Raw genomic sequence first — 17813 nt, forward strand, 5'->3', positions numbered from 1 at the left:
CGGCCATTCCCAATATTTGATCTATCTCTGGTCTTGCCCTACTAGAGATAGGAATAGCTCACATTAGACATTAGAGACATATATTTTATGTCAATTGTGAGCTATTTCTATCTCTAGTAGGGCAAAACCAGAGATAGATCAAATATTGGGAACGGCCGTAAATAATAATTTTATTTTGAATTTAGTATGTGTTGTTATAGCGGCAACAGATATACATAATCTTTAAAATTTCAACTCTCTAGCTATTACCGTTCTTGAGTTACAGCCTGGAGACAGACAGACAGACAGACAGACAACAAAGTCTTAGTAATAGGGTCCCGTTTTTACCCTTTGGGTACGGAACCCTAAAAAGCTAAGGGTTGGCTGACCAAAGAGTCAGTGACTCACTGGGCTTTACCAAAATCAAATTGCCAAAATAAAGTCATGCGCCCAGCTGTTACTTCCGCCAGCTGGTCTATGTAAATGAGCATGCGAAACACCTGTCGTTCGCTATCATGAATATTAATAAGTTGAAAAAAGTCCAAGAGTGAGACTTACTAGCGAACGGAGGGTTTTATTATAAGTTACAAATTTTACAAATTTACAAACACAAACTGGAAAATCCTTGCTACTCACCGAGGTAATAAGTACTACGTACTTGCTACTTAACTTTCCTAGGGATTGTCGAATTTTCGTTTTTAAGTAATATAATAAGTATGAACTTTTTTTTACTCGATAAACAAACTATAAGCTAAACGGAACGGAATCCTAAAAAGTAAAAATCGATAATTTTAAATTAAGTATTTAGAACGTTGGAAGTTTAATTAGTTTTGGGTCTGGTGGGTAATCTAGCGCTACCGAATTTGATAAGTCTTAATAATTATTATAATATCTCAATTGAGCGGCCGTCTTAACTCTTAGGCTATTTATGCCTTGATTACACGTACCGAGTAAAGTAACGAGACAGAGGCGAGACAGTGTTCTGGGCCAAGTGGATATGCTCGGCCTAGAGCACTCTCGCCACTATTTACTCGGCAGGCGTAAACAGGCCTATACAGTGTAATAGGCCTATAATGTAACAAAAATAAGTGACAATACTTTAGGGTGTGTACGTGTTCCTTATACATATAGAGAGTTCACTGTGAAAATAGCAGCGCTGAAAGACCTAATTTTTTTCACTTTTGTATGGGGAAACTCGTGACGCTCGGGCCCTTGCCCATACAAAAGTGAAAAAAATTAGGTCTTTCAGCGCTGCTATTTTCACAGTGAACTCTCTACAAGGAACACGTACACACCCTAAAGTATTGTCACTTATTTTTGTTACACACTGTATAGACAGAATCGCCATTCAATAAGCATTTATTTAAGTGTCTCTTAATTATTAAAGCTAGCTTATTTCCCACCTTTTCGCAGTTTATACGTACCTAGTACCTACCTCTTCATAATTTAAATATGCTTGAAATTACTATTGTAAACGTACGTAAATAATCATTTTCAGTATTTTAATTAGATGTAGACGTATTTTATTTCTGATTCTGTTGTAATAATGTTTATGTAATCATAATGATTATGTTTCCAAAAAGTTGAATGTACTATGCTGCGAATCTTTTGTTTCAGACATTGACAATGCTAAAATTTAAAACTTCATGTTTCAAATTTATATAAAGGTGAACGCACACAGGCGCAACACTTTTCTTTTGCTTACATTCCTTGTATTATCCGGATAATTTCACCGTAATGTAAATTAAAAAATTAAAAGCCTATATTTTGATCTTAGAGGTGCTTCTTTAGGTTAATCGTGAGCTTGCTGCTTGATCCTTTCATCGAAATCGGTCTATAGAGCATATAGTGCAAACAATTAAAATAGTTTCTGTTTATAATATTCGAAAGGATATAAAAAATTTACGGTAACAGAGTAGTATACGATAGGTTTCATATACAATTCAATTCGTTTATTTGCTAAGTCTTTTTAACCCCCGACAAAAAAGAGGGTGTTATAAGTTTGACGTGTCTGTCTGTCTGTCAGTTAGTCTGTGTGTGTATCTGTCCGTGGCATCGTAGCATCCAAACGGGTGGACCGATTTTGATTTAGTTTTTTTTTGTTTGAAAGCTGACATGATCGAGAGTGTTCTTAGCTATAATTCATCATCATCAGCCTGCTCAGTGCTGGACAATCAGGGTTTATCTGGTTCATGAAAGGCCGTTAGCAACTTATAGTCGTTTGATGGGTTTTATATTTCATTATAGTTCGTGACATTTATGAATATACAATATACGTATACACATAAAAATGGAAAGTTGACCTGGTGCTGCAGCATCACCTGGAAATCAATAGGATATGCAATTCCTCGCCAACTTAAGCAGAGGTTTCGTGTTTGGGCTCATTTTAATTGCGACAACCAGTAAGAAGTAGATAAAGTATAAACAGTAAGTATTTACATGCTGCTGCTGCTGCAGCATCACCTGGATTCTATAGGAACCGAGCTTCGTATGAACCCAAAGTGGAGGTTTCATGTTTGGGCTCATATTAACGGCCTCATCGAAAAGGACATTGATAGATGGTAATCATGAGAATATGATTCTGTTAATAGGAATTATTCTGCACTATAACCAACACAAGTTTAAAAAGTATGAAATAAAATTAAATTAAGAAATTAAAAAAAAACCCGCCAAAACAACTTTAAAAAGTAATGAAATAATATTTACTGCCTTTAAGTTCAAATAATTCCTAACTTGTGTAAAGTAATATTTTAGTCCATAATTGTTGTCAAGGTGTGTCGGGGGACCGCCAATGTAGATGTTTGATTTCACATAACAAGTTTAAGGATCAATTCACAGCGATCTGAAACGAGATAGGTAATCAGCGACTTGGCGGTTGTAGGTTGTAGTTTACGAGACTTGGCGGTCCCCCGACACACCGTGACAACAATTATGGACTAAAATATTACTTTACATAAGTTAGGAATTATTTGAACTTAAAGGCAGTAAATATTATTTCATTACTTTTTAAAGTTGTTTTGGCGGGGTTTTTTTTTAAATTTCTTAATTTAATTTGCTCGATAGTTTTACTCCAAATCGAGTAATAATTACTGTGTGGACCGCAAAACTCACAGATCGAAGGCTCGCATGGAGCCGGCTTGATGGAATTAAAAATATCGATTTAGAGTAAAACTATCGAGCAATGCTGAATGTGTGGACGACAGCCCGAGCCGCGGGTTTTGTTCGACCGTATTGCTCGATCGAGCAAAACCGTATGTGAGTAGTTGAGTACTTAGCACTAGAGTGGTAAATACAGTATCTTTCATGAAGTTTTCATATACTTAAATAAAAATAAAAAAAAACATTAACGAATATTTAGCTGTCAATCGTTCGTGCTAGGTTAAGTCCTTGATTGGTAACGTGAGGCACTCCACATTATCTTATCTTTATGACTCCGTGTACTCGCGACAGATCATGTACTTATCTACCTTTTGTTACGTATTGTTGTATAGAGGTATTTTGTTACAAGTGGTATTTACTTCTTTGGAAGCCAATGCTTCGCGTTGCATTGCAGTGTGTTGCTAGTTACTGCGTCGCTCCATTGCATTGTCGGATACCGCATTGTATGCCAAATTGCTGCGCTGCTGTGTCGTCCAACAAGTAACAACACATTATGGACAGACCAAAAAACGGACAAGGCTTTTCACTTCAAAACTTCACAAATTGAAAGAGACAAGGCAAATTATTTCAACGTGAAATACGGCGTTAATTAACGTATTAATGTTCTCGCCAATTCACGGGGTTACACGACAGTTTACAATCAGCATTATGACAGTATAGTCTTACTCTTACAAAATGTTGGTTCAAAACCTCTATATGACCACAGACGTATCGAGTTTTATAGGTTGCGTTAGAAAAGGGTTTTTGTGTCTAACCACTGCTGTATATCTCTTACGTAGAGATATATAATAATATTATATAGGTGTACCTACTAGCTGTCCGTTGTTTACCATATAAAGTATTTAGATTTTCAGCTATATTATTTTATTCAAGTGAATAAGTGTACTTATTGTGACCATGGCATGTGGCAACGTCCCTATATGCGACGGAATTTCGGCATGGTGTGTCATCGGTAATTTAAACTTCCGCCGCGGAAATTCGGCATAGTGTTTTTAGACACTGAAATTTAATATTTCACAAATGGATCCCTAAATCAGAAAATGATCTTTGAATACTTATAATATTTTTAAAAAACCTATCCAACGACACTCCACATGGGGTGGACGCGAAAAAAAATCATCCCCGCTTGATGTGTTGTGTACCATAAAAAATATTTATTTGTACCATTTTGTCGGCATCATTAATGTGTACAATGTACATTTGTAGGTCCTATAGTCTCCGAGCAAAACCACGGACAGACAGACGGACAAACAGATAGACAGACGGACAGACAGACAGACGGACGTAGAAAAGACGAACGGACAGACCGAAACTATAAGGGTTCCTTGTTGACTACGGAACCCTAAAAACCCAATGAGTTAGTACTTGGTGTGTACAAAGTACCAACTCATCAAATTAGTATCATGACCACTATCAAATTCTTAGTTATTATATTCTTAGACATAGAGAGATAATTATACACACAGTGACAGATTTTTATTTTACATTTTTCTCCTAGTTTCGTCTATCCTGTAACTTGACAAGCGCAAAAACTTCGCAGGAACAGTTTATATTGACGCGATAAAACTAGCCTAAGATCCTATCCCGTGTCCATCAAAATCAGTCCAGCCAGCCTAGCACGCGCCAACGAGAAAATTTCGTCTACATGTTTTCTTGATGTTTGATGGTTTGTCTCTTCATCTCTATTAACCATACATTTTTTCTCGTGTAGATCTGTCGTCAAAATTAGCGAACCCTAACAAGACAACACATTTTTATCAAGTTTTGTCGAGATTTTGACGTTATGAGAAGAGAAGTTTTTAACTACACTCGAGAGTGAGATATCTCGTTGGACGCATGCTAGGCGCACAGTAGTTTTGGAGGTCCAATAGTTTTCAATGTCAAACCGAAATATTTTATTCTAGAATCTAATTATCTTGATAATTAAAATATATAGCTATTAGCTATCGTAGGTTTACAAATTATAAGACTCTACAAAAAGTTAAGGTAAAAAGTAGGTACAGGTAAAGTTAAATTTATATTACTTTGGATTTACCCGAGTGTTATAAGATAGTATGTAATAGGCAAATAGTAATACCTACATGTATGTAGTAAATAATTACCTCGAGTTTATGACAAGACAAGTAGGAAACATTGTATTTATGCTTATATGGATTTTTTACTTCCTGACGCCCGCGCCGATAGCTAGCTATGATTAAAACTAACAAAGAAACTAACTACAGTACACATTTATTTCAAGTTGACTTTACCGAGGAAGAGACAGAATAATGCCGTGTCATATTATCCCGGTATAGGGTTGCCTTCACCCAAATTCCCTTCGCCGGTCAGGCACGACAAAATTCCCGGACATTTGGCCGAAATGTGGTTATTTCCCCGGACACCTCTTAAACAGTATTTACGATAACGCAGGGCTGTAGCTAGAGTCAAATTTGAGGTAGGGCAGCGTCGGTTACAGGTAGGGCGGAAGCAAAAAAAATCGGTCAAGTGCGAGTCGGATTCGTGCACGAAGGGTTTCGTACCGTTATAGATAAAAAATAGGCCAAAATTGTGTTTTTTGTAATTGAGCCCCCTTTAAATATAAATGTTATTTTAATTGTATTATTTATTAATTAAGTGATTTCGCAAAAATGTCTAGTGCCTACTGTTGCCATTAATATCAATATGCAGCAAAAAAGGCCAAAAAACACGAATCCTTAAATATTGATTTTATTTTGTTTTTAGTATTTGTTGTTTTGATTTATCTCTAGGTCAATGATGTATTCAATTCATTCAATAGTTATTCTTAGATACTTAAAAAAAATCTGTGACAAAGCATGAGCACTATATCTAAGAACTACATATTATTAAATCCTCAATTACGAAGAACAAGCAAACAATATGGTAACACTTCTGGATGTAGCGATCCACGTGTGAGTGAGAGTGAGGAAATAATAATTAATTGTTGGGTTGGGTGATACGAGTCAATAGATACGACTAAAAATATATTTAGATTATTATTGTTTCTGCAAACTTATTAAAATAATAATTTATAATAAAATAACATAAAATATTTAAAACAGCTGAATTCTACGATTCGCCATATTATTAAAAATGCGAAGAACTTCGTTCAGATCAACTTTTTTTGTTCTTTTTTTTTCAAAGGCCAGAAATACCATACCAGCCATTATAACAACAAATACTAAAAACAAAATAAATTAAATATTTAAGGAGGGCTCCCATACAACAAACGTGATTTTTCTAACATTTTTTGCTTAACTATCAATGATGACAACAGGTAGGCACTTGAAATTTTCACAAAGGCCTTAATAATATATGTAATTTAATAAATAATAATAAAAGAAAAAAAAAAGGGTTAGGTAGGTAGGTAGGTCCCATACTATTTTTGCTCTATAACGGTACGTGCGCGGTATAACCCTTATTGCGCGGGTCCGACTCGCACTTGGCCGATTATTGGTATTTTTAAGGTAGGGCATTGTGATTTTAAGGTAGGGCATTGCCCCACTATGCCCCCCCCTAGCTACGGCCCTGCGATAACGTCTTGCCAATTTTTGCTTTTCCAACAAGAATTTGTAAAAATCTGACTAACTCAAGTCCGTGCAAGAAACTGTGTGTATGCTTGGCGAGTTTTAATCTTTCGTTTATTGCTTCATGACTTAAAAGTTAAATTTCTCTCATCAAAAGTGTTTGGATTTCACCCAGACGGTTTTTTAAAAAACCGGCCGGAACCCCGGACGCCCTTCAAGCTAGGACAAATCCGGGGAAATCCGGACGGATGGCAACCCTATCCCGGTAGCGTAAAACTTGCTGAATACATCTAATTAAATACTTATCAAGAAAACTGTGCAAACAGCAAAAACAGTGTTAATGTACTGTGCTAATTTGTACAATAAAAATTGATACTGCACAGTAACACAGCTATTTGTTGTAGGTACTAGACAACAACATACAACATTTAATTTTAATATGTTGCTTCGACGAGAGTAATCAAAATGTCGTCGAAATACAAAGTCAAAGAATTATAAAACCTATACGTGTACCCGTTATTTTTGCCGCAAAAACGACCTTTAGATATTGGATATACTTAATTATTAAACCTTCATTTACCTTAATACCACCCGCTGCTTCATTTCTCAGGGCACAATCAGTTGACGAAACTCCAATGTATTTGTAAATAAACGTTATACAACCGATAAGATTTTTTTTGTTACGTAACATTAAATGGTCGAGTTTGTTATGAGACGACTTTACGTAATGTTGGGCATTTTGTAAGGACACGGATTCACGAATCCTTTTTAGGTATAACGATTTAATTACTCCAGAATTGGACCACTTTTGTATGATGTTTATGGCAATCTCTTCCAAATGTCATGAAGCCTACATGTTATAGACTTATCTAGAAGCATCAAAAGTTTTTACCGGTGTCCATATCTAATTATTAACGAAACCTTAATTCTGTAATGCAAATGTACTAACGTAATCTTCTCTTCTATTCCAGAGTTCGCTACAATATGAGGGTGAGGGTGCGGGAGATTTTGCTCCTGGCAGCATGCACGCTGGCGCTGAGCGACGCCGCCAGCAAAGAGAAGAAGAACAAGGATTCAGACAACCTGCTTTTACAGTACGAAGACGACTATGACGCAGCCGACGATCAGGAGATCCTCTTCAGCGAGGACAGGCCGTGCCCCAGAGACTGCATATGCAACGTTTCCCAAGGATACAGAACTGCCAAGTGCAATCGTCTCGAAATCGGCACACAAAAGTTCGGAGACGACATCACCGATCTCGTCATCGAGAACGCTGATCCCGACCAGCCGATATCCTTGGACGACTTCATCTTCAAGAGGCTAGGACTCCACCAGATCGCCACAGTCAAAATTGTCAACAGCACAATTAGTTATGTCGGTGCCAACGCCTTCCACGGCCTGCACGAGCTGTACGCCGTGAACCTGTCCAACAACAAGCTGAAGAGTCTCCACCCGGAAACTTTCGCTAACAACAAGAAGCTTCTGCTTTTGACCCTCTCGAATAACCCCCTGAAGTTCCCAGCACCCGGATCGCAGGACTACTTCCTGAATGCATCCTCGGTGCAAGAGCTGGACATCTCATACTGTAACATGAAATACATTACGTCTAATACCGTGAAGAATATGCCCGGCCTTATGTACTTGAACCTCGCCGGCAACGACCTATCGGATATGGAGGCCGATACCTTCAAGTCCCTCCTGGATCTGGAGGAGTTGGACCTGAGCGACAACAACATCAAATCTCTCCCCGATGAAATCTTCAACGAGAATACCGAGCTTGCGACGCTCCACATTCAGAGAAACCCGATCGATTCAGTCTATGGTCTACAAATCTCGGACCTTTTGACCCTCAATGCTGGACAGACCAACATCAAATTTGTGGGACCATCCATGTTCAATGGCATGACTTACATCGCCAACCTCAATCTCAGCGGAAATAACATTGAAAAGATCCATAACCAAGCCTTCCACAAACTCGTCGAACTGAACTACCTTGACCTTTCATACAACGACTTGGACTTCGTTTCGAGCATCCTTATCAAGGAAAATATCGAGTTAGACATCTTTAAGATCTCAAACAACCCGAGACTCAAACACTTGCCTTCGGAAGGTTTCAACTGCTCCGTTGAACAGTTCAACATCTATCTGTTCGACGCATCCAACTGCGGTCTCGAGGAAATCTACGACGATTCGCTGAAGACCTTCACCGCTCTTTCACAAATCAACCTCTCCAAGAACAACATCAAATCTATCAGCAGCAAAGTATTCTCACGATGCTCCAAATTGGTCGACATCAATCTTTCCTACAACTCTCTGACAACCTTAGACGGTAAAGTATTCGAAAAGAACAAGGACCTGCAGAAACTTAACCTCCAAGGCAATCCATTGAAACTGCTCTCAGCTGAAATCTTCATCAGCACCCCAGTCCTCAACTGGCTTGACATTAGTCACGGTGAATTAACTGCTATGTGGACCATGGAAAAGAACACCCCAACTACCGTACTCAGTGCTTTGAGCTACCTCAACGTTTCTCACAACAGAATCACCGAAATCAAGAAGACCGAATTGGAGGGTCTGACTAAACTCCGGACTCTCGACATCAGCCACAACATGTTAGCTTGCAGTCGCGAGTTCGAGAACATTATGTCCCTGCTGAACGACCGCAAAGTCTCACCGAACGCAAACGCTCTTAGCATCGCTAACATGGGCAAGGACGCCAAGGACGAGTCGGAGAACTACAGCTGGGAATCCCTCACCAAGAAGGTATGCGGTACAGTTATCTCACACCCCGTCGAGCATCTGCCGCCGGTATCGGACGAGGAGATCTGGGAGAGAATCGACAAGGGCACCGAGGACTTCGATCTGAAGGACACTCTTGACGACGATAAAGTCGCGGACGATTCTAAGGTCACCAGCCCGGCTCCTACCACCAAGTCTGTCGACGACGATGCCGACGACGACGCAGACGAGGACGAGGACGACGAGGCGGACGACGAGGAGGACGACGACTCCGAGGAGGACTACGACGACGACGAAAACGTCGATCTCAAGGTCAAGCTGATCGAGAAGACCACTGCGAAACCCACAGAAGCCACACAGAAGGACAAAGTAAAGATCGACATCAAGCTGCTGGAGAACGACAGCTTGTACGACGACTTAGAGCCAGAAGTATACGTGCAGGCGACCATGAGGAACGACGACCACGGCCACTACGACTATCTATGGCCGATCATGATCACAGTGCTCGGTGCCATCCTGCTCCTGATCATCATCGCCAAAATGGTGATGGTGGCGTGCAGCAGAAGAAGCAGACAGGTTAGATACAACAGTGCCATTATTGCTGCCATGAGTAACCAGGGCCGCACGAAGAAAGACTGCGGGCTGGTCTACCAGCAGCTGTCTGAAGACCTCACTGGCCCAACCACGCCCAAGCTGAACCGCTATGCCCCCCTCCATAATGTCACCATCAACGCCTCCAACATGTACGAAAGCAGTCAATTCCATCACAACAATATTGTCCCCGAAGCGGTGTAATTAAGTAAGTGATACGCGCTAGTCCAAACTTCCATTGAGACGATTCTTGTAAATAAATCCTAAAACGCAGCTTACATTTTCTGACTTAAGTATTATATTTACATTAGTATAAGAATCTAAATTGGGTTTACGGTGGTATTACATCTGTTAAGGATCTTTGCTAAAAGTGCAGTCAACGACATATCTATTTGAATACAACTTTTTGGCCTTATTTCTCAATGATAAGACTTAAAATATCGGTTACATATTCTCTGTAGATATGCCGTTACTTATACATAACCTTGATCCCAATCTTTTTGGGTACTTTTCATCAAAGAATCATCTAAAAAGATGCAGTTAGAAACAAAAGTAAAAAAAACAACGAAGTCGTTCAAACTTTGATCCTATGCTTGTTATAATAAGATCCTTATAGATGTCATAGCATCCTAAAACTCTTAATCGGTATTATTTACAAGATTCGTCTGTCTGACAAGATGTAGGACTTTTTGACCCAGTACCGTACTAACCTACATATCGTAACATTGTGCCTTCACTGTTACGTCCGATTCGAAGCTAGCGCCTTAACATAGAAGTAACAAATCGAAGTCAAATTAAAAACAAATTAATTTAAGATTTACATAATTATATATTATACAAATTAGTTGATAGGTTTATTTTATGTACTTAAACTTAATAAAATTAAACACAATCTCGTTTGTTTTATTTTAATAACCAGTAACCATTGTAAATAATATAAAAATATGCTTTTTGATAACAACTAGTGTCTAGTATATAGTTAAGGATTCCTCTAATATTCTCGATAAGTCCTCTTCTGATTGTTGCACTGGAGCTATTTTTAATAAACGATGCTGAAACAAAATATTTTTTATTTATAACGGTGAATAGGGCACTTTACCTTTTTTCATACTACTAGAAAGATACTAGTAAATTCCTTTTTATATCTCCCTTTACTTCCGTTGTTCTTCGTGTTAATCATAATGTTAATATACCTTGCGGAGTAGAGAAACAAAGGCCTGAGCAAGCGAGATGTCACTATCAGTAACACTGCGTGGTAAAAAGAGACGTGTGATACATGACAGCAGCACTCTTTTTTTGACGTTGACAGCTCGAGATTTTTGCTCTATTCCCCTAGGTATGTTAACTTTATGGTGCGAACGAACTAGCGTTATACTTAGACAAACGATTAACACAAGAAGTTGTAATACTTTGATGTTTGAGATGATGTTTTAGATTTATTGGTAACTTAAGTCCACATCGGTCCATTTTGTAAGGCCAAATCGCTTTTAAGTAACTCCTGCATACAATGTCTCTAACGGCCAAACTCCGAGATATTTAATGATAACTCAACTTTAAATATTGATAAACACAATTTTACGTCAACCTCTTATTAAAGCTAAGTAGCATTAAATCTAGACACGCGGTAGCGTGTCAAGCCAAGTTATAACTAACTTTAATAAACAGTTTGACTGAAAATGTATAGTTTTAACCATTAAATGCATCAGTACAAAATCTACAAAATAACAAGAAATTACCTGTGGCAATGCGCCCTTTACCAGCTCAGGTATATCATCCGCCTTGTACCCGAGACCACTTAATCCATTATCTATCTTCATTTCATCCATGTATTTGATGATGGTGTCGGAGAGAATTTTCCCGGCGTCGGCCTGCTTCTTGCCAGTTATATCTGCACCCAGGAGGTTGGCTGCTTCTAGATGCTTCTCCGGATCACTTGCTGCGGTGAATCGGAACACCGCTGGCGCAGTCATTACTACTGCTAGGCCGTGAGGTATCATTGGTTCCGTGCTGAAATGTAAGCATTTGACAATTGATTTTTGGATCAAATGCAATGAAGGTAGAAGATTATGAAACAATCTTTGATTGTGTTATACTATAACGAGCACACATTTGCTATAATACTGTTCTATAATGTTTCTTCCATATTTTTGTTATGATTCTAATAATTAGGTTCTACGTTACTTACGTAGCTGATTAGCCCTCGAAAGGATAATTAACCTCAGATAAGAAACCTAAGTCTACTTATAAGTAGGAGTTGGGTTTTGAATCTTTTTTTTTAATTATTTTAAACACTTTCAAGTTACGAATTTAGTTCTGGTATTAATTTAGCCGGTAATAAAATATATCTGTCACTCCAATTAGCGATGATGTCATTTTGCTTCATCATTACTGTAGTTAATCTAGTTTGACAAGACAAAAACTCCTAGCAAGTGTGATTCGTAAATTTTTTACGACCTTTGCATAACTAACAACATTGACGTTGAGACGATCCAAACTTTGTAATTTAACTTGCTTTTTTGTACTCATCTAAAACTACTTTTCATAATCCTTGCTATAATCTAGGAAGCACGTTAACTTTTAGTTTTATCTTATAAGTAAGAGAATCAAAGTAACAACATTTAAACCTTAAAGACACACATAATATTATGTCTGCTAATAGAATCCGTGCTAGCAATAATGTGCTTCATGATTTCATCTTTTTACAAGCCTAGAAGGCAAACGAGCAAAGGAATCACCTAATGGTGAGTGACCACAGGTATTTAAATATATCTGCAACACCAGAGGCGCTTTAAGTTGCCTCATTTTTGATAACGACCACACTCAGAGACATTTAAATCTTCGTTTTATTAAAGTTAGGTATAAACATACCTACCTTTATTTCAATGAACATTTTGACATCAAATCATAAGTATAGGTCTACCAAAATCTGATGGCAATTTTTGCCAGCAGATTTTCGAAAAATATCAGGTTGATCATTGGATAAATTATTATATTTGCATGTTTTACACACAGAATAAGCCGCTAAAGGAAAAAAAAGGATCAAAATGTTTTATACCTATTACCCCGGTATTGCTAGAGTCAATTTATTTTCCCACTTTTTGCCATCAGATTCTGGTAGATCTATAAATTTTCTATCAAATTATTGAAATAAATTTAAGTGAAGTAATTATTTAATGATTCTGAGTGTGGCCGTCAAAGACAATCCACTTTACCCGAAATCCTCTTCCACATAAGCCCCACGTTTCCCGTTATGGGGTAATAAAGTACGCGACACGGGTGCAACTGAGTCCACGTCTAAGACAATTTTATACACTTTTTATACTTTACCCGTAATCCTCCGGCACATAGGTCCCCACATTCCCCGCGATGGGGTAAGCGAGGCCGTGACACAAGTGCACGCCGGCGTTGCCGATGCCGACGCCGGCCATCGTGGCCGCCAGGTGCATACTCGACCGCGCTTCTATGTCCTTGCTGTTGGTGACTGAACGTTTGAAGTATTTCTTTAATACCTGAAAAATTATAATAATTTTCAAAATTATTATAATAATTTGAAAAGATATCTGACTTATGATTATTTCTTATAAGAGACCATTCGGGTATCTTATTACGGGACAAAGCTTGCACCAGTGTAGTATTCAAATAACTATGTACTTATATTATAAATACAAAAATCGAAAGAAGCAGCATGGATTTTAATTCATATAGTTACAGTTTCAACTAATATAATACGGAACCTTACATTTTGCCGGCATAAAGTATCCTATGTCCTTTCCCGGGACTGAAAGTATCTCCATACCAAATTTCAGCAGAATCGGTTCAACGGTTGAGACGTGAAGAGGTAACGGACAGACACATTTTCGCATTTATAATATTAAGTATATCATATTATACTAATTACTCAAATAATGTAAGCTTATCTAAAAACCTTACTTGCAAACAAAACCTGGACCAGACATCAGATATAGGATTACTGCCTTGGTACACCGGTCTCAAAGCTGGGTTTGTCGGCGCAGGGCCTCTCTCCGTATACGGTATAGCGGTGAAACTCTCCAAGGCATGACAGAATATATCGAAGCCGGAGTATATGGCAACATTCTTCGGTACTGTCAATGTGTGTAAAGGGTCTATGATGGCCAGAATTGGACGTAGAGCGGAGTGTGCTATGCCAGTTTTGGATTTAATTTCCTCGAAGTCGAACACGCTCATGCCAGTTGTCTCACTACCCGTGCCACTTGTGGTTGGTACTGAAAATAGTGAATTTTAGTAAATGAACGAGTTTTGCCCGCGGCTTCGCTCGCGTTAAGAATTATTATTATATACAAACCCCTATTTTAACCCCTTGGGGGTGGAATTGACCAAAATCCTTTCTTAGCGGATGCCTACGTCATAATATCTACCTGTATGCCAAATTTCAGCCCAATCGGTCCAGTGGTTTGGGCTGTGCGTTGATAGATCACCATGTCAGTCAGTCACCTTTGAGTTTTATATATGTATAGATAGATATAATTTTTTCACTTAAGGTAAATTTGAATACAAACACACTTACTTAAATTATTTAACGAGTGCAACCAATAGTAAGTAAATACTGTCATTCACACAAAATATTTTAAATTTCTACAAGCTGCTCTTTAAATTTAAAAGCTTTTTAACAAATACATCAATAATAAATAGGATAATTGTAATTAATTAACAAGAATAACACTATTATCTTTTAGAACCCTTTAACTTGATCTAAGCCTTCAACAGAATCTTAAAGCAAAGTCATCCTTTAGAACCCTTTAACTTGATCTAAGCCTTCAACAGAATCTTAAAGCAAAGTCATCCATACTAATATCATAAATGCGAAAGTGTGTCTGTCTGTCTGTTACCTCTTCACGCCCAAACCACTGAACCGATTTTGCTGAAATGTAGCATGGAGATACTTTGAGTCCCGGGAAAGGACATAGAATACTTTTTATCCCGAAAAAATGTACGGTTCCCGTGCGATAAACGAGTTTTGGCGCAACGGAGTTGCGGGCGTCATCTAGTACTGTTATAAGTTATAACATATTTAGCTAGTAATCATAAACAATATTTTGTAAAAAAACTCAATAGGGTCTACCTACTGGCTATCATAGGCTTGAGCTGTACCGTTACTGGCTTGCCCTTGCCAATGGGAGCATTGACATAATCTATGAAGTCAGCCTCTGGGTCGCAATAGTACAGGTTGGCAGCTTTGCACGTGTCCATGACAGAACCTCCGCCCACTGCTAGAAAACTGTCGAAGTCCCGCGACTTCACGTAGTCTATTGCGTGTTTGAAACTGAAAAGTAATAAATGTCCTTTCACTTTTACAGGGCAATGAGTCTGCTCTCTGTAGGGACTTGGTTGGACTTACCCTAATCGTGAAGAAAGGATGGGAGAGGGTCACCTTTGGAGCCTCAGTAAAAAAGATCCCTTAGGCACACATTTTTGAAAACGGCAATAAGGAGTCAAAGGTTTATGTCAATGTTGGTTTTTTCTTTATAAAATTAATAGAAAAGTACGGAGACAAGTTAGGAGCAGAAATCCACTCCAGTCTTATTTAAACTAATGGTACCGATTTTTAAAACAAATAAAGGTATTATACTATATCTTATATTGATTTTACCTTGTATCGGTTGGTTCCACCTTAACACCATCATAAACATCATACTTAATCCCATTCTTAACTAGCGATTCTAAGACAGCTTTCATTGGGCTCAGCTTGGCGACATTAGGATCAGTCATCACACAGACATTCTTGGCACCGAGGTTAACTAGATCCAAACCAACCTCTCTTGTTACTCCTAAACCATATCGCACAGTTGAGCATTTTATCTGAAAGTCAATGTAAATAATAATTATTAAAAAAACATTTAAATGACAAAGTATTTGCCACATTACGTGGGAGATCCATGCTTCGGCACGAATGGGCCGGCTCGACCGGATAAATACCACATTCTCACAGAAAACCGGCGTGAAACAGCGCTTGCGCTGTGTTTCGCCGAGTAAGTGAGTTTACCGGAGGCCCAATCCCCTACCCTATTCCTTTCCCTACCCTCCCCTATTCCCTTCCCTTCCCTTTCCTACCCTATTACCCTATTCCCTCTTAAAAGGCCGGCAACGCACCTGCAGCTCTTCTGATGCTGCGAGTGTCCGAAGTTGCTTTCCATCAGGTGACCCGTTTGCTCGTTTGCCCCCTTATTTTTATAAAAAAAAAACACTAATAACTGGCTGGCCAATGGTAGAGCAGGATCAAAAGAAAATGGAAGACTGGGGGAGGCCTTTGCCCAGCAGTGGGAGTTGGGACAGCATAAGGCTAATAAAGAAAATAAATAACTACTATTCTAGAACACTTGTAGTCAAAAATGTATACTAACATTTTACAACAATCTTTTGCTCTTGTCTGTAAAGTAACAATCCAAACATATTAAAACAGAAGAATACATTGTATAACTACAACATCTGTATTAGTGAGTTTACAGTAAGTAGTAAGTAGCAGTGTGTGTGTGTAAGTTGATAATAATGAACATAATGAATGTAACAAATCTAAATGTAGATTCTCTCTACATATCATAATTAAATAAAGTTGAAAGCCATCAGTAAAATAACTTACCTCAAAAGCATAATCTTTGGAGGGTACAGCATTGGCCACCTGAAAGTTTCCTCTATATCCATGAGCGGGACATTGACACCTGAAAATTAATGATTAGAACTTATAATATCATTGTTTAACATCTCTCATTACTAATTAAATCCTCACCATGCATACGGAAGTATACATTAAACTAAGATCTATGTGTATTCTAAGCAGTAATACCTCGATCGTGGGAATCGCAGACACAATAGATTGTCAATTGTTATGCGACAGCCGGGTGCCGCATGGGAGTTGATGGGTTAAACAATATTTGTTTCTTGCATGTAACACAATTTTTCTGATGTATCAGACAAGGACAGAACAAAACTTACGTCCTTTACAGTTTACACACCTTGTATTAATTTCAATAGTGTGTAGGAAATTGAAATAAACATACTAGTCCTTAACACCTAGTAAGGACTGAGGATTGAGGAAAACACCGAGACAACTTATTATTGAAATAATTTATTGTTATCTACGTTAAAGACGCCATAGTAAAAACTGTAAATATTGTATACTTACGAGGCAATGTTTATTGTTCTAAACAAGTCAAAAACCCTGGTTCTGGATGCCATACTTAGCTATTGCGATTTGCGAAATAAAAACCGAACCCTAATCTTCGCACGGTGTAAACGTTAAGACAACAAAACATGAACTTTAAACATTTTTATCAACTACTTTATCTGGTTTATCGAGTTTTATTTACACAGTTTTCCTTCGATACAACAAATGATAAAATACTCAAAACTCTGTAAGTAAACAACTTAAAAACTTGTCTAAGTTCGCTCAAGTCCTTAATTAAAGTATATAACTTGTACATTAACTAATAATCCACATTGATTCCTATTATGTAATTACAATTAGGTACCTACAAAACAAGCAACATTTTAAAATAAAATCGTAATTCGTAAATATTTTGGACGATCAGCTGTGAGCTGAGACCATGAGGGAAACAGAATCAATGGCTGAGACGGTTGTCAGTTGTCAAATTGACAATGACATTTATACTTTTTCGTAAATATAAAACTATAAAAAGAAAAACTTGCCCAAGTCGTCCTGGCAGAGTGCCCAGCAAACTGACACCATTGCCACGTTGGATGGCAATTGCTATCCGCTGTGCCAGGTAGCTCCCAGCTCTGGGATCTCGGGTGGCTTCAACAAGCTTCTTAGATATTCCTCTAAAA

General features: G+C 38.1%; 2 protein-coding genes across 3 annotated transcripts in view; one reads left to right on the forward strand and one right to left on the reverse strand.

Moving 5' to 3' along the window:
* LOC121730385 (toll-like receptor Tollo) overlaps positions 1-10265 on the forward strand; it is a 56622-nt gene extending 46357 nt beyond the window's left edge. For both annotated transcript variants that reach the window (XM_042119407.1, XM_042119408.1), the window contains one exon: positions 7634-10265. In XM_042119407.1, the coding sequence (XP_041975341.1) occupies positions 7647-10196 (2550 nt within the window). In that variant the 5' untranslated portion in view covers positions 7634-7646 and the 3' untranslated portion in view covers positions 10197-10265. The remainder of the gene's footprint in view (positions 1-7633) is intronic.
* A 621-nt stretch (positions 10266-10886) lies between these two features.
* Positions 10887-17567, reverse strand: LOC121730392 (probable hydroxyacid-oxoacid transhydrogenase, mitochondrial). The gene is made up of 8 exons (XM_042119415.1): positions 17152-17567; positions 16609-16687; positions 15622-15830; positions 15098-15294; positions 13923-14236; positions 13320-13501; positions 11729-11999; positions 10887-11044 (listed from the first exon to the last, which is right to left on the reverse strand). The coding sequence occupies exons 1-8, from the start codon at positions 17202-17204 to the stop codon at positions 10961-10963; spliced, it is 1389 nt and encodes a 462-aa protein (XP_041975349.1). The 5' UTR covers positions 17205-17567; the 3' UTR covers positions 10887-10960.
* Between the last annotated feature and the right edge of the window lie 246 nt (positions 17568-17813).

Source organism: Aricia agestis, chromosome 9, assembly GCF_905147365.1.
Source record: "Aricia agestis chromosome 9, ilAriAges1.1, whole genome shotgun sequence".
Taxonomy (NCBI): domain Eukaryota; kingdom Metazoa; phylum Arthropoda; class Insecta; order Lepidoptera; family Lycaenidae; genus Aricia; species Aricia agestis.

Excerpts from the sequence above, each read along its gene's own strand:
- LOC121730392 (XM_042119415.1), bottom strand. The coding sequence starts at position 17,204 with ATGGCATCCAGAACCAGGGTTTTTGACTTGTTTAGAACAATAAACATT. Across the intron at positions 15,831-16,608 it reads CCAAAGATTATGCTTTTGAG|ATAAAATGCTCAACTGTGCG; the intron begins GTAAGTTATTTT and ends ATTGACTTTCAG. Across the intron at positions 13,502-13,922 it reads GGTCCAGGTTTTGTTTGCAA|GTATTAAAGAAATACTTCAA; the intron begins GTAAGGTTTTTA and ends ATAATTTTTCAG.